General features: G+C 48.5%; 1 protein-coding gene across 2 annotated transcripts in view; it reads left to right on the top strand.

The window, feature by feature from the left end:
- The window catches only part of SRP68 (signal recognition particle 68), a 46,484-nt gene extending 22,683 nt beyond the window's left edge, over positions 1 to 23,801 (top strand). The window contains exons 9-16 of one of the 2 annotated variants that reach the window (XM_031657775.1): positions 4,155 to 4,253; positions 6,716 to 6,780; positions 11,782 to 11,938; positions 12,589 to 12,683; positions 14,624 to 14,753; positions 17,329 to 17,404; positions 17,841 to 17,896; positions 23,109 to 23,801. In XM_031657775.1, the coding sequence (XP_031513635.1) occupies positions 4,155 to 4,253; positions 6,716 to 6,780; positions 11,782 to 11,938; positions 12,589 to 12,683; positions 14,624 to 14,753; positions 17,329 to 17,404; positions 17,841 to 17,896; positions 23,109 to 23,135 (705 nt within the window). In that variant the 3' untranslated portion in view covers positions 23,136 to 23,801. Of the gene's footprint in view, positions 1 to 4,154; positions 4,254 to 6,715; positions 6,781 to 11,781; positions 11,939 to 12,588; positions 12,684 to 14,623; positions 14,754 to 17,328; positions 17,405 to 17,840; positions 17,897 to 18,384; positions 19,527 to 23,108 lie in introns of those variants that run through there. The other variant, XM_031657774.1, reaches the window with a different exon arrangement.
- Positions 23,802 to 24,633: the final 832 nt, after the last annotated feature.

The following is a 24,633-nucleotide window of genomic DNA, read 5'->3' as shown; positions in this document are numbered from 1 at the left end:
GGGCTTAAGATTTCTCTCTGTCATAGGCACACCCGGGAAAAGGTCTAGTCAGACCACAAATTTTTGTGCAGGGAGTTTGCCACTTGGGTTTAAGAGCACGTTCTGGTTGGTCCAGTGGCTGGTGGAGAAGGTCAGCGTACAGGTGGCCAGGAATCCTGCCTCTGCATGTTGAGATGAGTTTCTTATTCCACCGTCCTTTCAGGAATCATCTTAGCCTCGAATATAGATTGATAGAATAAAAGTGTAAATAGCAAAATATATGGAAGTCTTCCTGTTTGGGGACATTTTGCCCTGCCCAGGGAGAATCATGAAAGCTTCTCCTTCAGAGATTAGTGGTCTGAGTCATTGCAGTGTGGGAGTCTTAAGAAAAACACAACTGACTTAAGTCCTGCCCTTCAAATCGACTTTTTCCTTCATTGCTTTTTAAGATATTTGCAAAATTCCCAGTGGGAACTTAGAGCTTTGTGGGAACAGTGGGGAGGTTTGCTGCTTTTCGTATCTCGATGTAGAGGCTTAGTTAAAGGGAACAGAAGTAATACGTGGCAGTCAGGAGGTTGTTTTTTTTTTTTTTTTGAGACAGAGTCTCGCTGTGTGGCCCAGGCTGGAGTGCAGTGGCCGGATCTCAGCTCACTGCAAGCTCCGTCTCCTGGGTTCACGCCGTTCTCCTGCCTCAGCCTCCTGAGTAGCTGGGACTACAGGCACCCGCCACCTCGCCTGGCTAGTTTTTTGTATTTTTTAGTAGAGACGGGGTTTCACCGTGTTAGCCAGGATGGTCTCGATCTCCTGACCTCGTGATCCACCCGTTTCGGCCTCCCAAAGTGCTGGGATTACAGGCTTGAGCCACCGCGCCCGGCCGGCAGTCAGGAGGTTTTAAACTTGAACTGTACCCTACCGACAGGAAAAGAGGCAAATCCTGTGTAGCTGGTAAGACGAAGTTTGCTCTTTTCTTGAAATGCCTGTTGCCCCAACCACTTAACCCCACCTATCTGAGAAGTGTGTTGGTGGCATGTTTGTTGGATTGCATGGAATTAAAATGGGCACTGTAGCTCATCCTTTCTGCTGAGAACATGGCTGTGGTATATGTGTGTTTCTATTTTGTTTTTGTTTTTGTTTTTTTGAGACAGGGTCTCACTCTGTCATCCAGGCCGGAGTGCAGTGGCACAATCTCAGCTCACTGCAACCTCCACCTCCTGGGCTCAGTTGGACCTCCCACCTTAGCCTCCCGAATAGCTGGGACCACAGGCATGCACCACCACACCTGGCTAATTTTTTTGCATTTTTTGTAGAGATGGGGTTTTGTCATGTTGCCCAGGCTGGTCTCGAACTCCTAGACTCAAGCAATCCTCCCACCTCTGCCTTCCAAAGTACTGGGATTACAGGTGTGAGCCACTGCGTCTGGCACCATGTGTGTTTCTTAAGCGGTGCCAAGTCCACGTGTTTCTTTTTTTTTTTTAGTTCTGGGATACATGTGCAGAACATGCAGGTTTGTTACACAGGTATACATGTGCCATGGTGGTTTGCTGCACCCACCAACCCATCATCTAGGTTTTAAGCCCTGCATGTATTAGGTGTTTGTCCTAATACTCTCCCTCCCCTTGCCTCCTACCGCCTGCCATTCACATGTCTTACTCAAGTTTTTAAGCCCTCTAGATTCACATGTCTTATTCCAATTGCTGAGCATTATACGGCGGCACCATTCCACAGATTTGTACTTTGAAAAATTAGGCCAGTAAAGGTTGATGAAGTGATTCTAAAGAATCTTGCCAACCTGGGGTCGGCCAGCAATATTCTATAAGGTCTGTGCTCCGGTGCTGCATTGTCCAGTGCAATAGCCACTCAACACATGTGGTTATTGACATTTGAATTAACAAAACTTCCAGCCAGGCGCTGTGGCTCATGCCTGTAATTCCAGCACTTTGGGAGGCCAAGGCAGGTGGATCACATGAGGTCAGGAATTTAGACCATTGGGAAATAGCCAGGCGTGGTGGCGGGCACCTGTAGTCCCAGCTACTCAGGAGGCTGAGGCAGGAGGATCTCATGAACCCCAGAGGCGGTGGTTACAGTGAGCTGAGATCATGGCACTATACTCCAGCCTGGGCAACAGAGCAAGACTCTGTCTCATACTCCAGCCTGGGCAACAGAGCAAGACTCTGTCTCAAAAACATAAAATAATAAAAGATAAATTAATAAAACTTCCGAGTGCTCAGGTGTGCATTGGAGAGCGCACGTAGAGGACACTGCCAGCAGCAGAGAGTTCTGTTGGATAGTGCTGCTCTGGTGGTTCCAGGAGGGAATGGTGGCTGTATTTGCTTTACTAGATTTATAGGATGAATGAGCCCCAGTTCGTTCCCAAGTTAGTGAACAACTAACTTGGGAAAGTCAAGTAACTTATAAGTGGAAAAGTATGTTTGATTTATATTGGGTAAGTTACAAGGAAGATTTTTTTTTTTTTTTTTTTTCACGCTGGAGACTAAGAAAAGAGAAGAAAAAGATTCTTTAGAGAACTTTTAAGAAAAGCTTTCTTAAGAAAAAAGAGTCTCACTCTGTCACCCAGGCTGGAGTGCAGTGGCACGATCTCGGCTCACTGCAAGCTCCGCCTCCCAGGTTCACGCCATTCTCCTGCCTCAGCCTCCCGAGTAGCTGGGACTACAGGTGCCCGCCACCACGCCTGGCTAATTTTTTGTATTTTTAGTAGAGACGGCGTTTCACCATGTTAGCCAGGATGGTCTCAATCTCATGACCTTGTGATCCACCCACCTCAGCCTCCCAAAGTGCTGGGTTACAGGCGTGAGCCACCGCGCCCGGCCAAAAGGTTTTTCTTGAAGCGCCCACCCCCGCCACCCCGGTCCCAACCATCTCTTAAACGGGTAGGCAGTACTGGGTTTTTGTTTGAGCTTTCTTAGAGCTCAGTTGAATATTAAGACATTTTTTCAGATTGAGTGTTAAATTCTATGAGAAGTCAAATATCATAATGGAATGTTGATGTTTTAATTTCACAGTGGGTCTGCCAGTCACACAGGTTCATCTCCTTTCTGCCTTTTGTCCATTTCTATCTGCTCGGTTAGATTCTTTGGGATGATAATGTGGCTTGGCAGGTATTCAGGTAGTGAATCACTTTCTCACTTACCCCAGCTGTGTAGCAGACAGGTGACGCCCAGTACTTGTGCAAAGACTGTCATCTCATGCATGTCAACCTTGTCTGTCCTAAAAATTGTTCTCAGAGTAGTCATGTGGAATATCTGAGTGCAGCATGTCTGTGGCAAAAAGAACTTAGTGTGATATTTAGAACTTTTTTTTTTTTTTTTTTTTTTTGAGCTGGAGTCTGGCTCTGTCACCCAGGCTGGAGTGCAGTGGCGCGATCTGTGCTCACTGCAAGCTCCAGCCCCCGGGTTCACACCATTCTCCTGCCTCAGCCTCCCATGTAGCTGGGACTACAGGCGCCCGCCACCACACCTGGCTAATTTTTTTTGTATTTTTAGTAGAGATGGGGTTTCACCATGTTAGCCAGGATAGTCTCGATCTCCTGACTTCGTGATCCGCCCGTCTCGGCCTCCCAAAGTGCTGGGATTACAGGCGTGAGCCACTACGCCCGGCCGAGAACTGTCTTTTTGGTGGGTATTGATTAGTCATTTTTATTACTTGCTTGAACCTAAGAGAAACAATCTTTGAGTTGGGTTACATTTGTGAAAGGTAATTGTGTTGGCATACAGTAGAGCTTGGCAGTTTGTTCTGGAAGGAAGATAAATGAAGTTCTGATGTGCTGTGCTTCAGTGTAGAGTGCCCCAAGGCCAGTCTGTAAGGCCCCTCAAGGGGTGCCAGGTCCTGCGCAGAGGGCGAAGCGCTGCAGGGAAGTAGCAGGAAGCTATGCTAGGAAGAGACATAAAGCCTTTGCTAAGTCTCAGATCAGTTATGCAGACAGCTTTTTCAGCATGTTCACTTTTAAAAATAAAACTCCCCTTTCCATATGAATAATGACTAAGGCTATAAGAAAACATTATATGGTAGAGAATGGTAACAATTAAAATGATGTCTGGTGTGGAATGCATGAGTGAGTGTGTGGTCGGGGGACTCCAGGTGCGATTTTGCTCTCCTCCCATTAGATGACTATGGTTTGCTCAAAGGAAAGTCTCTTACTTTGATCTGCCCTTGTTTAGGCCGAAAGCGAAGAAACCAAGGAGCGCCTGTTTGAATCCATGCTCAGTGAGTGTCGGGACGCCATCCAGGTGGTTCGGGAGGAGCTCAAGCCGGATCAGGTAGGACCCTCAGCTGAGCCCTGGCCCTTGCTCTGGGCAGGGGTCCAGGTCAGCCTGTGTCCCCTTCTCAGGTGGACCCCAGTGCTCTGAGTGCACTGTTCTCTTGGCCACTGTTTCGGTTTTTTTTTTTTTTGAGGTGTGGTCGTCGGGACAAATAAAGGCTTCTGGGCTCCATTACACTGAGAAATTAATCCCTCCCTCCCCTGTTCCTCCTAGTGGTTTCCTGTATGGCCTATGAAGCCTGTGGCCTCAAATTCTGTCTCCAGGTGGACTTCTCCAGTGCCTTCCTTTTTCTGAAAACACTGTCCCTGTGATTCATTCAGGCATCTAGGCTGAAAACCTTAGATGTATTTGTCTCTTTTGTCCCTGTCACCCAGCCCACTTTCTTCTCCATTTGCAGGGCCTCGTGCCTATTGTTGATTCGCCTGTTTCTATTAGCCTTTTCTCTTGTGCCTAGGCAACCGCAAAGGTCTCCTAATTGCTTCTTCTGTCTTGGTCCTGGTTCTCTTCTCCAGGCCTTTCTTTTGTGAAGTACAAATGGAATCTTTCTAAATCTAGTTTCCCTAATTTTAAAAAGCCCAGTGATTTCCTGTAGGGATTGAGCAGTGGCCTCCAAACTTTTATGCTGATAAACCCCATAGGCAGCGTTGAGCCTGCACCACTGATGCATTTATTTATAAATTATATACCTTATTATTTGACTAATTTGTCATATATAAAATGCATTAAAATAAGGACTTTTTTGAATGAGATAAATAGAAATAGAAATTCTAATTTTCTTTTCATACTCAGACTCCCTGGGTTTTATGTGCCCTACTTAGAGACCACTGGTCTCTCAGTTCAGACTTGAGCTGATGTACAAACCTTCCCCAGTCTGTTCCCAGCCTTGTACTTCACTACATCCTTCTGAGTCCTCTCCCTCAAGCTGTTCCACTTAGGGCATCTCAGTAATGCTTTTCCCACCCAGTGTGTTACACTGTTCTCATTCCCCTCCCTCCTCACTTGGTTAATCTTTCCTGCCACTCTTCACTTGTCCAAACCTCATCTGTTTTTCAAGGTCCAGCTCATAGCTTGCCATTTCTGAAAAGCGTATGCCTGCACCATCCTAGCCCACAGAGATCTCTGCAGATTCTAATTATCTGATACTTGCAGCTATAAGTTTTGATAGTTAAGTATTACCTGTTCATAAAAACTTACTTTTATTGTGGTAAAAAAAGCGTTAAACATAAATCATACTACCTTAAACATTTTTAAGTGTATGGTTCAGTGGTAAGTAAATATATTTATGATGTATAACCAACCATCACCACCAGTCCATCTCCAGAACTCTCTGCATTTTGGAAAACTGAAACTCTGAACCCATTAAACAACAATAACTTCAAGTGTTGCCTTGCAACTATTTTTTTTTCAGCATCTGCCACAAAGCCTTGAGTATAAACTTTGTTTTGAATCACTGCTTTCTCTAAGGAGTCACCTGCTTCCTTGCCCCGTTAGGCTGCCTTTATGTATTGTGCTTCCCTTCATCGACTTAACAGAGGTGCCTACAGAGTCCTAGCCCCTGTCACTGTCACTCACCTTGAATGCATAGCAGTTGGGAGACACCTCACAGAATGTAAGGAATGTGGTGCAGCAAAGGCTCATTCATTTCCTGTTGCTACAATCATATTACCACAAACTTAATGGCTTAAGATGATACAAATGTATTATCTTATGCTTCTAGAGATCAGAAATGTAGTGGGTTCACAGGGCTGTGCTCCTTTAGAAGCCCTAGGGGAATCCTTTTCCAGTATTCCCAAGAATACATCTCCTGGCTTCTAGCAGCTGCCTGTAGTCCTTGGCTTGTGGCTCTCCATGTGTGCTTCAAAGTGATCAGCTCCTCTCCCGTCTGCTTCCATTCCTTCATCATCGCCAGCTCTGACCCATCTGCCTCCCTCTTCTCAGGACCCTGGGATTACATTGGGCCCACCCAGATAATTCAGAGATCCTTAATCACATCCGTAGAGTCTCTTTTACCATATATGGTAACATCTTCACAGATTCCACGGAGGCTAGCATGTAGACATCTCTGGGGTACATTATTCAGCCAGCCACAGAAGGCAGGCTCTGACAGCACAAGGAGTGGAACTGGGATCTGTGGCATAGATCTTCACACAGAGCCGTGGACTGTGGAATGTCTGATTTTAATGCTTTGGGGTTAGGCACTGGGAGGAGTGGACAGGAAGTCTCATCTGGCCGTTACTCTCAATTATCTTATTTGAGGTCAGTGTTTAGATGCCAGTGGCAATTTGAGTGCCACTGTTGTTCTAGATTATGTCAAGTAGTAGATCTTTGATATTTGAGGACTCCTGTCTTACTAGAGTCTGTGTCTATGTTCAGGGCACTTTGGAGACCCCACCATTGCATGAGGTGGTCAGAGCGACAGCATCGGTTGCTTTACTTTTTACCTTTTTCACTTTCTGCAGAAACAGAGAGATTATATCCTTGAAGGAGAGTCGGGGAAGGTGTCTAATCTTCAATACTTGCATAGGTAAGGGTTATTTTAATTTTTCTACTTTTTAATATTGTTAAAATACCATTTGAACAAAAGAGTATATGTAATATTTATGTATATTTACATTTATAATTTCTTTCTTTTTTTTTTTTTTTTTTTTTTTTTTTGAGATAGGGTCTAGCTCTATCACCCAGGCTGGAGTGCAGTGATGTGATCTCAGCTCACTGCAGTCTCAATGGCCCAGGCTCAATCAGTCTTCTCACCTTAGCCTCCCACTGAGTAGCTGGGACTACAGGCATGCCCCACTACACCTGGCTAATTTTTTTTTTGTAGAGATGCGATTTTGCCATGTTGCCCGGGCCGGTCTCGAACTCCTGGACTCAAGCAATCTGCCTGTCTCAGCCTCCCACAGTGCTGGGATTACAGGCGTGAACCACTGCACCTGGCTTACATTTATAATTTCTTAATGCGTAAAATGCTAATGCATGTATGTCCATTGTATCAAATGAATATAAATGCTATATTTACATTTTATTTTATGTGCCTAATTTAAGATTTTTACATAGCTTAATTAGAACACAGCCAGGCACAGTGGCTCATGCCTGTAATCCCAATACTTTGGGAGGTTGAGATAAATAGATTGCTTGAGCTCAAGAGTTTGAATTAGCTGGGTGTAATGGTGCACACCTGTGGTCTCAGATACTCCAGAGGCTTGGGTGGGAGGATCCCCTGAGCCTGGGCAGTTCAAGGCTGCAGTCAGCCATGATCATGATCATGTCACTGCATTCCAGCCTGATACAGCCCTGACTCAAAATTCTCAAAAAAACAAAAACAAGAACACAACCAGTGTTTGAAGCTCCCTGCGGCCCTTTCCTCATTTCCTTCCACTCCTAGAGCTAACTGCTCTCCTTCCCAGTGCCAAACTCTGGAAGTTGGTCTCTGTGTTTTGAATGTGTTACGGTTGTCCATTTCACATTGAAGTTTCATTTCAACTCAAGTTTAACTCCATCCAGAGTTTATTTTTGTGTAAGGTCAGGATCTGCTTCACTTTCCTCCATAAAGACAATAGGTTGTTCTAGTATGATTTATTGACTACTCCATCATCTCCCCGCTGATCTGCAGCGCCAGCCCTGCCAGGCATGTGTCCCATTTTCTCCATGTGTGTTCTTTCTCTGGACCCTTCTGCTCCATTGATTTGTCTGTACTTGGACCAGCACAGTGCATTATAACTTTGTGCCAATCTCAACATCTGATAGAGCAAGTTCTCCTCGCCAGGTTTGTCCTCAGGGGTCTCTTGACTATTCTTGTTCCTTTCTTCTTTCATCATATATATTTTAAAGTCACATCCTCCCAGCACTTTAGGCAGCCAAGGCAGGTGGACTACTTGAGTTCAGGCATTCAAGACCAGCCTGGGTGAAACCCCATCTCTGGTAAAAAATTTCTTTGTTTGGACTGAGTCTCGGCCGCCTAGCTGGAGCGGTGGTGGCACAATCTCGGGCCCACGCAACCCTGCCTCCCAGTTCAAGCAATTCTGTGTGCCTCAGCTCTCCCGAGTAGCTGGGATTACAGGCACCCACCACCACGCCCCAGCTAATTTTTTGTATTTTAGTAGATGGGTTTCACCATGCTGGCCAGGCTGGTCTTGAACTCCTGACCTCAAGTGATCTGCCTCGCCTCACCTCCCAAAGTGCTGGGATTACAGGCGTGGGAGCCACCACGCCTGGCCAAAAATTTTTGAGTTATTCAGGCATGGTGGTATATGCTCAGTCTCAGCTACTTGGGAGGCTTTAGTGGGAGAATTGCCCACTCAGCAGATTTAGGCTGCAGTGAGCCATGACCCCAGCATTCCACTCCAGCCTGAACAACAGAGTGAGACCCTTTATCTCAATGAATAAAGTAAAACTACCTGGTCGAAGCTTTTCTTTTTGAGACGGAGTCTCTCTGTAGCCCAGCCTGAATGCAGTGGGCGCAATCTCAGCTCACTGCAAACCCCTAACCTCCTAGGGGTCCTGGTTCAGCAGCCCTCCTGCCGCAGCCTCCCAAGTAGCTGGGATTACAGGCACACCACCATGCTCAGCTAATTTTTGTATTTTTTAGTAGAGACAGGGTTTCACCATGTTGGCCAGGCTGGTCTTGAACCCTGACCTCAAGTGATCTGTCACTTCAGCCTCCCAAAGTGCTGGGATTACAGAGGCATGCTTCACCACCTGGCCAAAAAATTTTTTATTAACCAGGCATGGTGGTATATGCCCTGCAAGTCCCAGCTACTTGGGAGGCTTTAGGGAGAATTGCCTGAGCCCACAAGAGATCTAGGCTGCAGTGGAGCCATGACCTTGCTACTCCACTCCAGCCTGAAATAACAGAGGAGACCCTGTCTCAATGAATAAAGTAAAATCACCTGTCGAGTTTCTTTTGAGACGGAGTCTCGGCCCCAGCCCAGCCTGGAATGCAGTGGCGGATCTCAGCTCACTGCAACCTCAACTCTCCCAAGTCCTGGTTCAAGCAGTTCTCCTGCCGCGAGCCTCCCAAGTAGCTGGGATTACAGGTACACGCCACTACAAGCCCAGCCAATTTTTGTATTTTTAGTAGAGACAGGGTTTCACCCACATGTTGGCCAGCCTGGTCTTGAACTCCTGGACTCCTCATGTGATCCACCTGCCTCGGCCTCCCAGTCCTGACTGGGGTGGCTGAGCCACCGTGCCCAGTAAGTTTCTTTTTTTTTTTTTTTTTGAGGCGGAGTCTTCACTCTGTCGCTTCAGGCTAGCAGTGCAGTGCTGGTCTCTCGCCTCACTGCAAGCCTCCGCCTCCCGGTCCGCCACTCCTGCCTCAGCCTCCCAAGTAGCTGGGACTACAGGCTCTCAGCCCACCGGGGCCCGGGCTAATTTTTGTGTTTTAGTGAGACGGGTTTCACTGTTAGCCAGGGATGGTCTCGACCTCCTGACCTCGATCCGCCCCACCCGGGCCTCCCAAAGTGCAGGGATTACAGGCGGAGCCACCAAGGCCCGGCCAACAAGCTCTACTTTTAAAAAAAAGATATTCATTTTGTTTTGCTGTGAAGACAGGGAAGAGTGGACATATTTTGGAATGGACAGGGAGAAGATTGTTGGGAAAACTCCACTTCCCATCAGATTCTCTTTTCCATCTGACCTTGAAATTGTGATTCTTAGTCACTGCTTGTAATTTATATGGTGAGCCTGACAATATCCTTAGCCATTCCCCTGCCCCTCTCCATATTCCTATAAGAGCAAAACCACAAAAACTCCCTTCTTTACCCTTAAATGTCACCTTAGGAGTTTTATTTTATGTGAATGTCAAATTCACACGAAATGTCCTACTAGAGGATTCAGCAAGAATGGCCCTTAAATGTTGTCTGTTTCAACAGCCAATGAGAAAGGTGAGGTTCCAGGAGGTTAAGTCATGTGTTTGTAGTTAATAGCCACAAAGAATCAGGAGTTAGTCTAACTTCCTAACCTTGAAAAGACCCTTTGAAACATTCAACAAGGCTTAGGAGACTTTTGAAATTTTGAAGCCCCCTTGCCCGTGGATTCATTTTCCCACGTGAAGGTATAGCTGGTGTCACACCACAAATTTCAGTTAGGTCAGAGGCCAGCTTTGGGGTAAACAGATGAATCAGGAATCAGGCTGCTTTTTTTTTCCCCCCAAGACAGGATCTTTCTCTGCTGCCCAGGCTGGAGTGCAGTGGTACAGTCACAGCTTATCGCAGCCTCAACCTTCTGGGCTCAAGCGGTCCTCCCACCTCAGCCTCCCAAGTAGCTGGGAGTATGTGTGCCACCATACCCAACTAACTTTTTGTATTTTTTGTAGAGACAGGTTTTCGGCATGTTCAGGCTGGTCTTGAATTCCTGGACTCAAGCAGTACGCCTGCCTTGGCCTCCCAAAGTTTTGGGAATACAGGCATGAGCCCCATGCCCGGCCCAGCTTCTGTATTTCAATAAAACTTTGGAAAGCTGTATCTAAATTCCCATATCATTTTGTGTATAATATTTCTTTGTTTTGAGTCTGGTTTCTGCAAAGCTTTTTAGGAAAATCCATCTCATGACCTTCTCTCCTGGGTCTCAGAAGCATCCACTTTTAATTCGTTTAACACATTTCTGTGGGATTTACCTCAGTATCTCTAAATACCTTGCAGATTTGGGATTTCATCATTTTGTACCTTTCCACTGTTAACCCTGTCTCACTCTTCCACTCTGCTTCTCCCTGCCTTGACCCTTCCTGACTCCCACCTAACATTGCTGACACCATCTAAGAGCTCCTTTGTGTTCTCTGAATGTTTTGGTTTTGATTTTTGAGACAGAGTTTCACTCTTGTCGCTCAGGCTGGAGTGCAAAGGTGTGATCTTGGGTCACCACAACCTTCTCCTCCCGGGTTCACGCCATTCTCCTGCCTCAGCCTCCCAAGTAGCTGGGACTACAGGCGCCCGCCACCTCGCCCAGCTAATTTTTTGTATTTTTTTTAGTAGAGATGGGGTTTCACCATGTTAGCCAGGATGGTCTCGATCTCCTGGCCTCGTGATCCGCCGGTCTCGGCCTCCCAAAGTGCTGGGATTACAGGCTTGAGCCACCGTACCTGGCCCCCCTTTTTTTTTTTTTAATTTTAGAGTCAAGGTTTTGCTGTCTTGCTCAGGCTGGAGTGTAGTGGTGTGATCATAGCTCACTGCTGCCTTGAATACCCAGGCTCAAGCAATCTCCTGCCTCATGAGTTGCTGGGATCCCACTCTGTGTGTTTGTGTGTTTGTTTGTTTTCTCCACTGTGTGGTTCTTGAAAAAGGATGCAGAAGGTATAAATCAAGCTAAAAATCAAATTTTGTGATAAGATCCCATACGGGTCCCCTGCAAACTTGCCACTGGATAGTAGCCAAATGGAGGGTCCCTTGAAGCCCAGGCCAAATGGCCCTGCTGTGGCCACGCCCCCACCAGCCCCCCACTTCCTCTGGGTCAGCCCCAACTCAGTCCAGTCCTCCTCCCAGTTCCTCTGCTTCTCTGAGTATAACTTGAGTTGACTTATGGTGCATTCCAGCTACCTGACTTATATCAAGCTGTCAACGGCAATCAAGCGTAATGAGAACATGGCCAAAGGTCTGCAGAGGGCTCTGCTGCAGCAGCAGCCAGAGGATGACAGCAAGCGCTCCCCCCGGCCCCAGGACCTGATCCGGCTCTATGACATCATCTTACAGGTGACCCTTGAGGACCGGGAAGGCAAGGGCCTGTCCTTTTCCTTTGCCTGTGTCGGGCACAAAATGACTTAACTTTGCATCACAAAAGGACTGTGACAAGCAGGACCTGTTAGTAGCTGGGAAAAGACAAAGGTCTTACACCAGTTGTGCAGTCTGTGAGCCACTACCTCTCAGACATGTTGATCTGTAGAGAATAGTGACCCCAGGTCATCACTGAGCACTTCACCTGTATAAGATGCTCCCAGGTGCCACAGAGCATCTGAGACCTGAGTCCATGCCATCTTGGCCCCCAGGGAGTTTGTCAGTCAGTAGGACTGTGAGACACACACAGTCAAGGCATCTGAGTAGATGCTAAGCAAAATAAAACCTCAGAGCTGGAACAGATCCCTTCCAGCTGAGATAGGCCAAGAAGTCTCTGAAGGCAGGTGAGCTAAGAGTTGATTTGTAAAGGACAAATATGTTTCCAAGATCAGAGAGGGGAATGGAGGTGACACCAGGTGTGGCTGCTGCCAGGGCACTTCACAGGCTTTTCCCCATTGTATTGACCTCGGGCTTTTTTTTCCTCACCCTTACCCGTTCTTACAAGGTCTTCTGTCAAAAATTCAATCTAAGATCTCTTCATGAATTTTCTTGTTGCATCTGTTGTACAGAATCTGGTGGAATTGCTCCAGCTTCCTGGTTTAGAGGAAGACAAAGCCTTCCAGAAAGAGATAGGCCTCAAGACTCTGGTGTTCAAAGCTTACAGGTAACGTCCCATGGGATAGGCGGAGTTTTCCTCTGCCTCCCAGGTTCTGTAAGCATTGGGAGCATGACCCAGCCCATAGCAGTTGGAATCGTTGGCCTTGAGTGTATGTGTTACCTTGCCTGTGATCACAGGAAGGTCAGCCCAGCATATTCAAGGGGAGTTTCTAAAGGCTGTGGCCAGTAGTGGCCAGTGATGATGTCTGCCATCTGGCCAGGTCAGGGAGAGTGGAGCACACGTGTTAAAGTTGGCTTCCTCGCTGGGCGCGTTGGCTCACACTTGTAATCCCAGAACTTTGGGAGGCCAAAGTGGGTGGGTCACCTGTGGTCGGGAGTTTGAGACCAGCCTGACCAACATGGAGAATCTCCATCTCCATTAAAAATACAAAATTAGCCGGGCGCGGTGGCTCACGCCTGTAATCCCAGCACTTTGGGAGGCCGAGGCGGGCGGATCACAAGGTCAGGAGATCAAGACCATCCTGGCTAACATGGTGAAAGCCCGTCTCTACTAAAAATATAAAATATAGCCGGGCATGCTGGTGGGCGCCTGTAGTCCCAGCTACGTGGGAGGCTGAGGCAGGAGAATGACGTGAACCCAGGAAATGGAGCTTGCAGTGAGCCGAGATCACTTGGGAGACAGCGAGACTCTGTCTCGGAAAAAAAAAAAAAAAAAAAAATTAGCCGGGCGTGGTGGTGCGTGCCTGTAATCCCAGCTACTCGGGAGGCTGAGGAAGGAGAGTAGCTTGAACCCGGGAGGCAGAGGTTGCGGTGAGCCAAGATCGCACCATTGCACTCCAGCCTGGGCGACAAGAGTAAAACTCCATCTCAAAAAAGAAAACTTGTCTTCCTCTACTTTCCTCCTCCCTCCCAGGGGAAAAGGGGCATGCCTTGAAAGGGTGTTAATTAGCGGAACCAGAGTGGCCAGTTCAAGAAACTTGAACTAACTCGGGATAAAGCTAAGCTCGGTTTCTTTTTTTTTTTTTTTTTTTTTTTTTTTGAGACTGAGTTTCACTCTTGTTGCCCAGGCTGGAGTGCATTGACACCATGTCGGCTCACCGCAACCTCCACCTCCTGGGTCCAAGCGATTCTTCTGCCTCAGTCTCCTGAGTAGCCGAGATTACAGGCATGCGTCACCACACCTGGCTAATTTTTTTTTACATTTTTAGTAGAGATGGGGTTTCTCCATGTTGATCAGGCTGGTCTCGAACTCCCGACCTCGGGTGATTCACCCACCTGGGCCTCCCAAAGCGCTGGGATTACAGGTGTGAGCCACCGTGCCCGGCCTAAACTCAGTTTCTTAAATGACTTGTGTCATTTGTAACTTGGAAGTAGGCTGGGTAGCACAATGGGGCCCAGCCAGGATGGAAGGCAGAGCCCCATGCATTCTTGCCCTTCCTCTTCTGGCCCTCACACACCAGTGTGCTCTGGTGCTCCAGCGTGCCCCATCTTCACTCCACGGCCCCTTCTGTCCTCTCAGGGACCAGCAGCGCTTAGTGTCTGCTGAGCCCAGGAGAGGAATTTGACTCAGAAAGAACCTTCTGTGGGTTTTGTGTTTGGAAAGCGATGAGCAGAGATGAATGATTGCGACTTGAGTGTGTGGATCGGGGTGGGATTTCTGTTTGAACCGGGCAGCATTCTTCCTTCCCTCCTGTCCTGGCCTCACCATGCTCCTTTTGGGAACTGTTTCTCCTCTATAGGGTCAGTCAGTCAGTAAAAAACCATGGCTCACTGTTGGGCCTACCTGGGCATCTCTGACTGCTGGGAAGCATCTCTGCAGGGTAGCCTACAAATCTGAACACTTCCCATGAAGGGAGCTCCCATGCAGTGATGCCACGTTAAGAAACCTGTTACCAAATGTAAAATTTTGCCTCAACTGCAAGGAAAGCCTTGGTCTTGGGTAATTGCTGCTTTAGAATATTGTGGCTCTTTTCCCCTCCCCATCAGGTGTTTTTTCATTGCTCAGTCCTATGTGCTGGTGAAGAAGTGGAGCGAAGCCCTTGTCCTGTATGATAGAGTCCTGAAATATGCAAACGAAGTAAATTCTGATGCTGGCGCCTTCAAGAACAGCCTAAAGGTGAGACGTTGGCCTCTCCTTGTTTGCAAGCCCTGGCAGGTTATGGAGTCGGCTGTGGAGGAGCTGCGAGGGTACAACAGCTGGGCGCCACCTCAGGCTGGTCCTCCCTAGCTGCCCATGGGACCTGGTATGGCCCTGACTGCCCAGGAGCTGCAGACTGTGTCACTCATGGCTGTGCTCCAGCCCTGAGGAGGATTTAGGTATGAAGAAGGGAAGGCATTTTTCTGATTTAAAAGAAACCACAGGAAAACCTGAAGTACTGCTCTCAGACTTGACTACACATTGAAATCTCTTAGGAAGATTGTTTTCAAGGTAGATGTCTGGGTCGCACCCTAGAGATTGCGGTTCTAATCAGTGTGAGAGGTCTGAAGTGGGCATTGGGACCTTGAAAGGCTCTAGTGATTCTGACGTGCAACAAAGTGAGAAGCACTGGTGAAGCCATCCTGCAGGGCCTGTGCGAGACCAGCAGCAGCAGCGGGGGCCTGGCTAGGAATGCAGCCCGTCAGCTCCCACCTGGGACCTTCTGCTTGTTTGGTTTTTTTTCTTTCTTTCTTTCGACAGGGTCTCGCTCTGTCACCCAGGCTGGAATGCAGTGGCACCATCATAGCTCACTGCAGCCTTGAACTCCCGGGCTCAAGTTACCCTCCCACCTCAGCCTCCTGAGTAGCTGGGACTACAGACATGAGCCACCATGCCAGGCCAATTTTTATTTTTTTGTAGAGATGGGGGGTCTCACTGTGTTGCCCAGGCAGGTCTTGAACTCCTGGCCTCAAGCAGTCCTCCTGCCTCTGCCTCCTAAAACCTTGGGATTGGAGGCATGAGCCACCATGCTGGCCAGTAACTGCATTTTAACAAAATCCCCAGGCCATTTGGGGGTCCATTAAAGCTAAGGAAATGCTTGATCTAAAGAACAGCCCCAGGGCCGGGCACGGTGGTTCATGCCTATAATCCCAGCAGTTTGGGAAGCTGAGGTGGGCAGATCACTTAAGGTAAGGAAATCAAGACCAGCCTGGGGAACATGGCAAAACCCTGTTTCTACAAAAATACAAAACATTAGCCAGGTGTGGTGGTGCACACCTGTAATCCCAGCTACTCGGGAAGCTGAGGCAGGAGAATCACTTGAACCTGGGAGGCGGAGGTTGCAGTGAGCCGAGATCACGCCACTGCACTCCAGCCTGAGTGACAAAGCAAGACTCCATCTCAAAATAAATAAAGCGCAGCTGTGGAAGGCTTGCTTTGCTTTACCTTTTTTTTTTTTTTTTTTTAGATGGAGTATCGCTCTGTCTACCAGGCTGGAGTGCAGTGGCACGATCTCGGCTCACTGCAACTTCTGCCTCCCAGGTTCAAGCGATTCTCTTATCTCAGCCTCCCAAGTAGCTGGGACTATAGACATGTGCCACCAAGCCCAGCTTATTTTTGTATTTTTAGTAGAGACAGTTTCACCATGTTGGCCAGGCTGGTCTCAAACTCCTGACCTCAAGTGAGTCTCTGACCTCAGCCTCCCAAAGTGCTAGGATTACAGGCGTGAGCCACCACGCCTGGTGCTTTACTGATTATTGAATGACGACTAGCTTCTTAAGCTTGTGGCCTACTGTGATGATATAGAACTTGTTGCAACATCAGCTGGTCTAAGGAATCCATGTATATTTGACAAGTAGAGACCATTTAGAAAACCAAGCAAAGGTTCCTGTTGTTGATGGAGTCACGCCAGCGTTGGAGCTGCTGGATCCCGTGCATGCTCAGAGGGGTGGAGAAGAGCTCTCTGCCTTCAGAGTGCTTGTAGTTTTGTTGTAGCCACAGACTGGCATGCAGGAGCCCACCTATGGATGCAGAAGAAGTTAAAGAGATCCCATGCAAAGGCAGAGTTAGGGAAGAGCAGAGGGATGTGGGCAGGTGGGGGTGACGGGCGTGGCAGCGTCGCCACTGTGGAATATCATCTTGGGACACGGTGCAAACCAGTGTGGCCCTGATTTCACGTGCTGAATTGCTTTGTTGGGGACGTGTCAGAGAATGGAGGCGGGAAGGGTTCTGTGGTATCCAGACCTTCTCGGGTCATTCCCAATATGCCAAGCAAGAGACTGAGGCCGGGAAAATTCATCGCCCTTGCTGAAGCAGTGGGATGTAACGACGAAGGCCCTTGAGCGAGATGGCCCAGCCCTTTACCCCAGCCCGCTGCCACTTGGGGGCATGGCCAGCACACTGCCTAACCTCTCCATGCTTCCGTTTTCTCATCTGTAAAATGGGAGTGCAAACTGCCTCAGGATTATTGAGAAGGTTAAGCTAGTGATTATGTAACCTGCTTAGAATAATGCCTGGCACACTGTTTTAGTATATGATAAATTTATTAATATTATCAACATCATCTTTATTTCCAGGCATTATTACTTAAGCCGTGGCATAGCTTTTCCCATTTGAAACAGGCTAGCATTTTTAGTTTTGTTTTGTTCTAATAGGGAGAACCATTTAGAAAGTCTAAAGTCCTATGAAAATACCAGTGGGGTCGCTTAACTCAGGTTAGGTTGGTGTGCTCTGACCTGGCCCTGACTCGGGAGTACACGTTTTCTGAATCTTACAGGACCTACCTGACGTGCAAGAGCTCATCACTCAAGTGCGGTCGGAGAAGTGCTCCCTGCAGGCCGCGGCCATCCTTGGTGAGCCCCCTGCCTGGCCTTTGTATCCCCAGACTTCCCTTCCTGCCACTGCCCTTCTCTCCCACACCCCATACTACTGTTTTAAGGTTGAAAGGGTTGTCTTGGTTCATCTGTAAGATGTTTATTTTTCCTGGCCTTTACTTGTGCCAGCTGGGCATCAGATCGTGTAGAAGCATTTCGAGATGTGCTGTTACACTGGCCCTTCTCCCTTTTACTGTCCTCATGCAACTGTGCTGGCTTCACTGGGCCGACAGCGTTGGATCTGGGATTGATCTGTTTATCTCCACCACTTCTCAGCAGGAGACAGGACTGGCTTCCCCACGTACTGGCTCCTTTTACTTTTGGGATGTAGGGGCCACCTGTGTGATAGGCCTCATTTGTGAGTAGTGTGCTATTATACATCATTGTTCTTACTGAGTCCCTGTGAAACTTCCAGATGGAAACGATGCTCATCAAACAGAGACCTCCTCTTCCCAAGTCAAGGACAATAAGGTAAGTCTGGGCTGTAGTTTTTGAGGATTACAAAGCAGGATTAGTAACAAACTAGAAATGCAAGCTCATTGTAGAGCAGTGGACCCTAAATTTCTAAGGAAACCCCCACCTCTCTCCCTTCTCTTACCCAACCTCAAAGCTTCCTGCATAAAGCTTCCTAGATGTCAGATCATCCCTGGGAAGAAGAGGGTTGAGGAACCTGTACTGTACAGAGTAGCACCCGTGGGTAAGAGCTCTAACTCGGAACATGGCCGACAGACCTGTACCCCAGTCCTAGCCTGCCCGTCTCTTAGCCTCTCTGGGTTTCAGTGACTCTGACTGCAAGACAGGGACGTGGTAGCCGCTCCTCGTAGGAGGCTGTCAGGATTGAGTGATTGAGTGAGATGGCGCCTGTAAAGCTCTGAACCAGGCAGTCGGCACTCAGGAAATGTTCACCAAGGGTGTTCTGTGACGGATGCCTACATACGTCTCTTTGATTTGACTTCCAGCCTCTGGTTGAACGGTTTGAAACATTCTGCCTGGACCCTTCCCTTGTCACCAAGCAAGCCAACCTTGTGCACTTCCCACCAGGCTTCCAGCCCATCCCTTGCAAGCCTTTGTTCTTTGACCTGGCCCTCAACCATGTGGCTTTCCCACCCCTTGAGGACAAGTTGGAACAGAAGACCAAGAGTGGCCTCACTGGATACATCAAGGGCATCTTTGGATTCAGGAGCTAACCAGGCTCTTCCTCAGGGGTGGGGGAGATTCTGACTCTTAATCTGTATTGTGAGAAAATCCCAGCAAGTTCCATGATATTAAATCCAGGTCTGCGTTGGCCCGGGGCAAGAGTTTAACATCTTCGGCCCTGCATTCCTACATCTTGTGTTTGCACACATTCTTAAGCCGTGTGTTAGGAGAGCACCCTGTCGTCTTCCGGTAAATGTGTGCGGGGTCATCCTGTCTCCTAGGCCTCCTGGGAGAGGGCCGCTGCTGTCTGGTGCCCTGTGAGCTGTGATTGCCTTTGGTCAGTGATGTGTTCAGGAGGCCACACCAGGCACAGATGGGGCCTTGAAACGCTTTGTCATGCTTCTTCAGTACCATGGATTTGAAATGAACTCATCCTTGCTGTGAGCATCCAGGATCCCTTGAAAAGTTTATCTATGACTATGAAACTGGCAACGTCACCCCAGAATTATGGTCAGCCTTATTCCCCTTCACCTCCCAGTGAACGCTAAGAAGTTTCAGACAAGCAGAGAGCTCTATTTTTAGAAGAAATATGTTACACTCAGAAATGATGAAACCAAATCTTATATTAAAAGGCAAAGATGATGGAGACTGTGCCCATTTCTTATGTGCTCTCCCTCATATCCAGTCCCTGTTCTCTCCTCGGGAGCCTGGCTGTGTGAACCCAGTGAGGTCAAGTGTAACCTGACTCACCAGCAGCTAGGTGTGGCTGATGCCAGATACAGATGTTAGAGGCACTATTTTTCAGGAGTTCCCAATGTGTAATTTTTTGATGCCATTACATTTTAATCCCCTTCTTTACTCCCCTTTTTTTCTTAGTCATCCCTTTTCACTTCTATTATAACATCAATAATAGAAGTCACAAAAACAATGTAAGAAAGCAAGGAATAAAAGTGATTTAAACATGTACCTGACACTTATGATTCCCTTTGGAAATCAAAACTCACCTGTCACATAGGAAAGAAAAGTCGCCACGAGAAATGTTGGCTTAGTTGTTTTCAGTTTTTGAGCAAATCCGGTGGCTGGAAGAAAAGGCTGACTGGTTAAAAATCCGAGAGCATTGTTTCAGGATGGCATTGTAACTCCGCCAGGGTTCCCTTTGCCTGCTGCCCAGATGGAGCTGATTCATCGAAACAGAGGAACTGTAATAGAGTTTAATTCACACAGAGCTGGCTAAACAGGAGACTGGAGTTTGTTTTTACTCAAATTGGTCTCCCTGAAAATTCAGAGACTGGGAATTTTAAGGATAATTTGATGGGCAGGGGGTCTGGAAGTGGGAAGTGCTGATTGGTCAGGTTGGAGATGAGGTCATAGGGAGTTGAAGCTGGCCTCTTGTGCTGAGTTGGTTTCCTGGGCAAGGGCCACAAGACCAGATGAGCCAGTTTGGATGGATGGTGCCAGCCGATCCATAGAGTGCAGGGTCTGAAAAATAAGCACCATTCTTAGGTTTTACAACAGTGATGTCATCCCTAGGAGCAACTGGGAAGGTTCAGAATCTTGTGGCCTGTGGCTGCATGACTCCTAAACCGTAATTTCAATTCTCGTGGCTAATTTGTTAGTCCTGCAAAGGCAGTCTGGTCCCCAGGCAAGAAGGGGGTTTATTTCCGGAAAGTGCTGTTACCATCTTTGTTTCAAAGTTAAACAGTTAAACTGTAAGCTTCTCCCAGAGTTAGTTCAGCTTATTCCCAGGAATGAACAAGGACAGCTTGGAGATAAGAAGCAAGATAGAGGCTGGGTGCAGTGGCTCATGCCTGTAATCCCAGCACTTTGGGAGGCTGAGGCAGGCCGATCACAAGGTCAGGAGATCGAGACCATCCTGGCTAACACGGTGAAACCCCGTCTCTACTAAAAAATACAAAAAATTAGCCGGGCATGGTGGTGGGCGCCTGTAGTCCCAGCTACTCGGGAGGCTGAGGCAGGAGAATGGCGTGAACCAGGAGGCGGAGCTTGCAGTGAGCCGAGATCGCACCACTGCACTCCAGCCTGGTGACATCTCAAAAAAAAAAAAACAAACAAACAAAATGGAGTGGGTTAGGCCAGACCTCTTTCACTCTAATAATCTCACCATTAGAATTTTTGAAAAGGTGGTTTTAGAATGCCACTGTGGGCTTGGCTGTGCCTCTTGTTTTCCCGGTAAGTTGCAGGGAGGGCGGGCTAAGAGCTAGAAAGGATGGTGAGACACAAATCAGAGTTCTTGTTAGATTTGGGTGGTGGCTTAGAACCTTGAGATGCTGGAAGAGGGGCCTTAACCCCTGGGATTTGTTTTGGGTTGGAGAGCCTCAGGAAGCTGGGGTTTTTCTAATTGAAAGTTTCATCATCTATGCCATATAAATTTAGGACTATCCTCACCCCTCCTTCTGGAAATATAGCACAAATAGGCTGGACACAGTGGCTTACGCTTGTAATCCCAGCACTTTGGGATACTGAGGCAGGCAGATCACTTGAGGCCAGAAGTTCGAGGCCAGCCTGGGCAACATGGCAAGACCTTGTCTCTACCGAAAAAAAAAAATTTGTTTAAAGAAAAATATATATAGCACAGATGATTGGTCTCAGGTCCTTGTCTATCCATGTCCTCATCCTCCTCTCAGGGTCATGTGCCAAGATTCTGCACCTCCCTTGTCTCGTCTCTGTGCTGACAGCCGTGCTGTCCTCCAGCTCCAAGAACCCAGTTCCAGGCCCTGCTGTGCAGCAGTCTCAGGCCTGCCTCAGGCCATTGCCTGCAGCATCGTGAGGGGGACAGGCATGGGGAACCGCTCATCCTCCTGGAAGATGTCCCTTTGTCCTGCCCACAGCCCTCCCAGCCTCTCCCACTACAGTGCTGGCCTCAGTGGGGACCCAGGACCTATAAACTAGGGATGGAGGCGAATCCCGACTGCACCTTTTCTTCTCAGGTTGCCCTAATGCTTTGTCTCGCGGCCACACTACAAATTCCATTCCTCTCAGTGCTCCTTCCAGGCACTCTGAGCAGCATTGGCGGTTACCGGCCAGTGATGCTGTTTAGTATTAAAAGCAGGTGTTTACATAAGAAGACGGATCTGGCAGGGCCAAGGTCTCCGGCGAGCTTGCACATCCCTTCACGTGGGACTCTTGGACATTAAGCAGGCTGTGTCGTGGGGGACAGAGCGCCAGACGCAGGACCCACTCCTGTCCTCAGGTCCTGGGAAGCGGCTCTGCCTCTGATGGGAGCAGGTTTCAAGCAGGCCCTTACTGCCCCTGCACCCTGCAGGCTGTTCGCTGGGGGTTTTCACAGAAGGACACTTCGGAGGCCGCTCAGTCCTGCCTTCCCATGGAGCAGGACATGCAGTTGAGGCCCCGGGGGCTGCGAATGGGTCTCTTCCAAGTGGGTGTTCCATGTTGTGCTGGCTCCAGTCCCTCCTCCAGGATGGACTGTGGTGCTGTCAGCAAGCTCTGAACCTAGAGGAGGCTTCTGTCTCCAACATCAAGAGAGGACGAAGAGACCTCAATTCAGTCTCCTTATACTTTTATTTATTTATTTATTTAGAGACAGAGTCTCGCTCTGTCGCCCAGGCTGGAGTGCAGTGGCACGATGTCAGCTCACTGCAGCCTCTGCCTCCTGGGTTCAAGCTATTCTCCTGCCTCAGTCTCCCAAGTAGCTGGGACTACAGGTGCATGCCATCATGCCCAGCTAATATTTGTATTTTTAGTAGAAGTGGAGTTTCACTGTGTTGGGCAGGCTGGTCTTGAACTCCCGGCCTCAAGTGATCCACCTGCCTTGACCTCGCAAAGTGCTAGGATTACAAGAGTGAGCCACTGCGCCTGGCCCAGTCTCATACTTTTAAAGCCTGCCCAAGGTCTGCTGTGGCTCTGATCATGGTTTCTTTCCTTCTCTCTTTTTTTTTTTTTTTTTTTTTTTTTTTTTTTTTTTTTTGAGACGGAGTCTTGCTCTGTTGCCCAGGCTGGAGTGCAGTGGCGTGATCTCAGCTCACTCCACCTCCTGAGTTCAAGCAGTTCTCCTGCCTCAGCCTCCCGAGTAACTGGGATTACAGGTGCCCACCACCATGTCCAGCTAATTTGTGTATTTTTAGTAGAGATGGGGGTTTCACCATCTTGGCCAGGCTGGTCTCAAACTCCTGACCTCGTGATCCACCCGCCTCAGCCTCCCAAAGTGCTGGGATTACAGGCATGGGCCACCACACCTGGCCTCTTTTTTTTTTTTTTCAGATGGAGTCTCACACTGTCACCTGGGCTGGAGTGCAGTGGCACGATCTCGGCTCACTGCAACCTCCGCCTGCCATTCAAGCCATTCTCGTGCCTCAGACTTCTGAGTAGCTGGGATTACAGGTGCCCACCACCACGCCCAGCCAATTTTTTGTATTTTTAGTAAGACAGGGTTTCACTGTGTTGGCCAGGTTGGTCTCAAATGCCTGACCTCGTGATCCACCCGCTTCGGCCTCCCAAAGTGCTGGGATTACAGGCGTGAGCCTCCGTTCCCAGCCGAAGTGATCATGGTTTCTATTCTCTGTTCCAGGCAAGCCCCACCAGGCCTGCTGGGTGACGGTCAGGAGCGCAAGGTGGCTGAGGATGGCACTGGCCTTCGCTGCTGGGTCTCCTGTCTGTTCCTCTCTTCCCGAATGTTGTTTGGATGTGCTGTCTCCTCTCTTTTTTATGTTAAATCAGGGAGAACTCTTGGATTCCCCGTTTGAAATGAAACACTGCCTGGCTTGGTTCCGACCCCTTCTCCTGGTGGCAACCTGAGCCTGTCACCGCGACTGTGAGGTGACAGCCTGTGATGACAACCCATAGCGGCCCTGGCCATAGCGGGGACTTTCCTCCCAAAAGCAGAGGCAGAGGCTTCACCCCCCTAGGAGAGGAAGGCCGACGCCAGGGACTTTGAGGGTGGGACTGTGCTCTGTTCATTGTCATCGCTGTGGCAGTGCTAATTTTTCACATACAAGGTGTCGGTCGTTAGTCACACACAAAAAAGCTAATTGATCACAGAATTCTAAACAGCGCAATTCTGTCTGCAGCCTTGAAAAGCTTGGGACATTTAGAGGTCTAGGAAAATATCCAAAGATAGCAAAAATATGTGTTGGTTCTAATTTTTTGTTTGAAGACACTTGTTGCTACGGAGGAGATGGAAAGCAGATTTAGCTGTAAAATTTATCGATGTTCCAAAGCAAAGAGAATAAATTGGAAATTGCCTGCATCCTGACAACACCAACTGGAAGAATCCAACCTGTTGTTCTGTTAGATGTTAGAGACACTTGGGAGCAGGATCTGGGAGGGGCCGTGGCTGGGGCCACTGCCTAGAGCCAGCTGGGGTGGCAGGCTGTGCCGGTTGCACAGAGTAGACAGGCCCTGGCCTCTGGGTCCACCCTCTGCTCTAAGCACCATCTGGCACAGAGTGAGGGGCTCTACAAGCGTCCACTAGAGGTATTATTGTTACTATTATTATTATTATTATTATTCCGAGATGAGGTTTCACTCTTCTTGTCCACGCTGGAGTGCAGTGGTGCAATCTCGACTCACTGCAACCTCCACCTCCCAGGTTCAAGCAGTTCTTCTGCCTCAGCCTCCCAAGTAGCTGGGATTACAGGTGTGTGACACCATGTCTGGCTAAATTTTTTTTAGTAGAGGGTTTCACCATGTTGGTCAGGCTGGTCTCAAACTCCTGACCTCAAGTGATTCCACCTGCCTTGGCCTCCCAAAGTGCTGGGATTACAGGCATGAGCCACCGCACCTGGCCAATTTTTTGTATTTTTAGTAGAGACAGGGTTTCACCATGTTGGTCAGGCTGGTCTTGAACTCCTGACCTCAGGTGATCCACCCGCCTCAGCCTCCCTAAGTGCTGGGATTACAGGCTTGAGCCACTGCACCTGGCCTAGAGGTATTATTATTTGGTACAGACTAAAGAAAATATCTCAAACAGCCGGGCATGGTGGTGCATGCCTGTAGTCCCATCTACTTATGAGGCTGAGGTGGGAGGATCGCTGGAGCCCAGGAGGTCAAGGCTGCAGTGAGCTATAATCACACCACTCACTGAATTCCAGCCT

This window comes from Papio anubis, chromosome 17 (assembly GCF_008728515.1).
Source record: "Papio anubis isolate 15944 chromosome 17, Panubis1.0, whole genome shotgun sequence".
Taxonomy (NCBI): domain Eukaryota; kingdom Metazoa; phylum Chordata; class Mammalia; order Primates; family Cercopithecidae; genus Papio; species Papio anubis.
The sequence above is the reverse complement of the archived record's forward strand: the minus strand, read 5'-3'. Positions and strand labels throughout refer to the sequence as shown.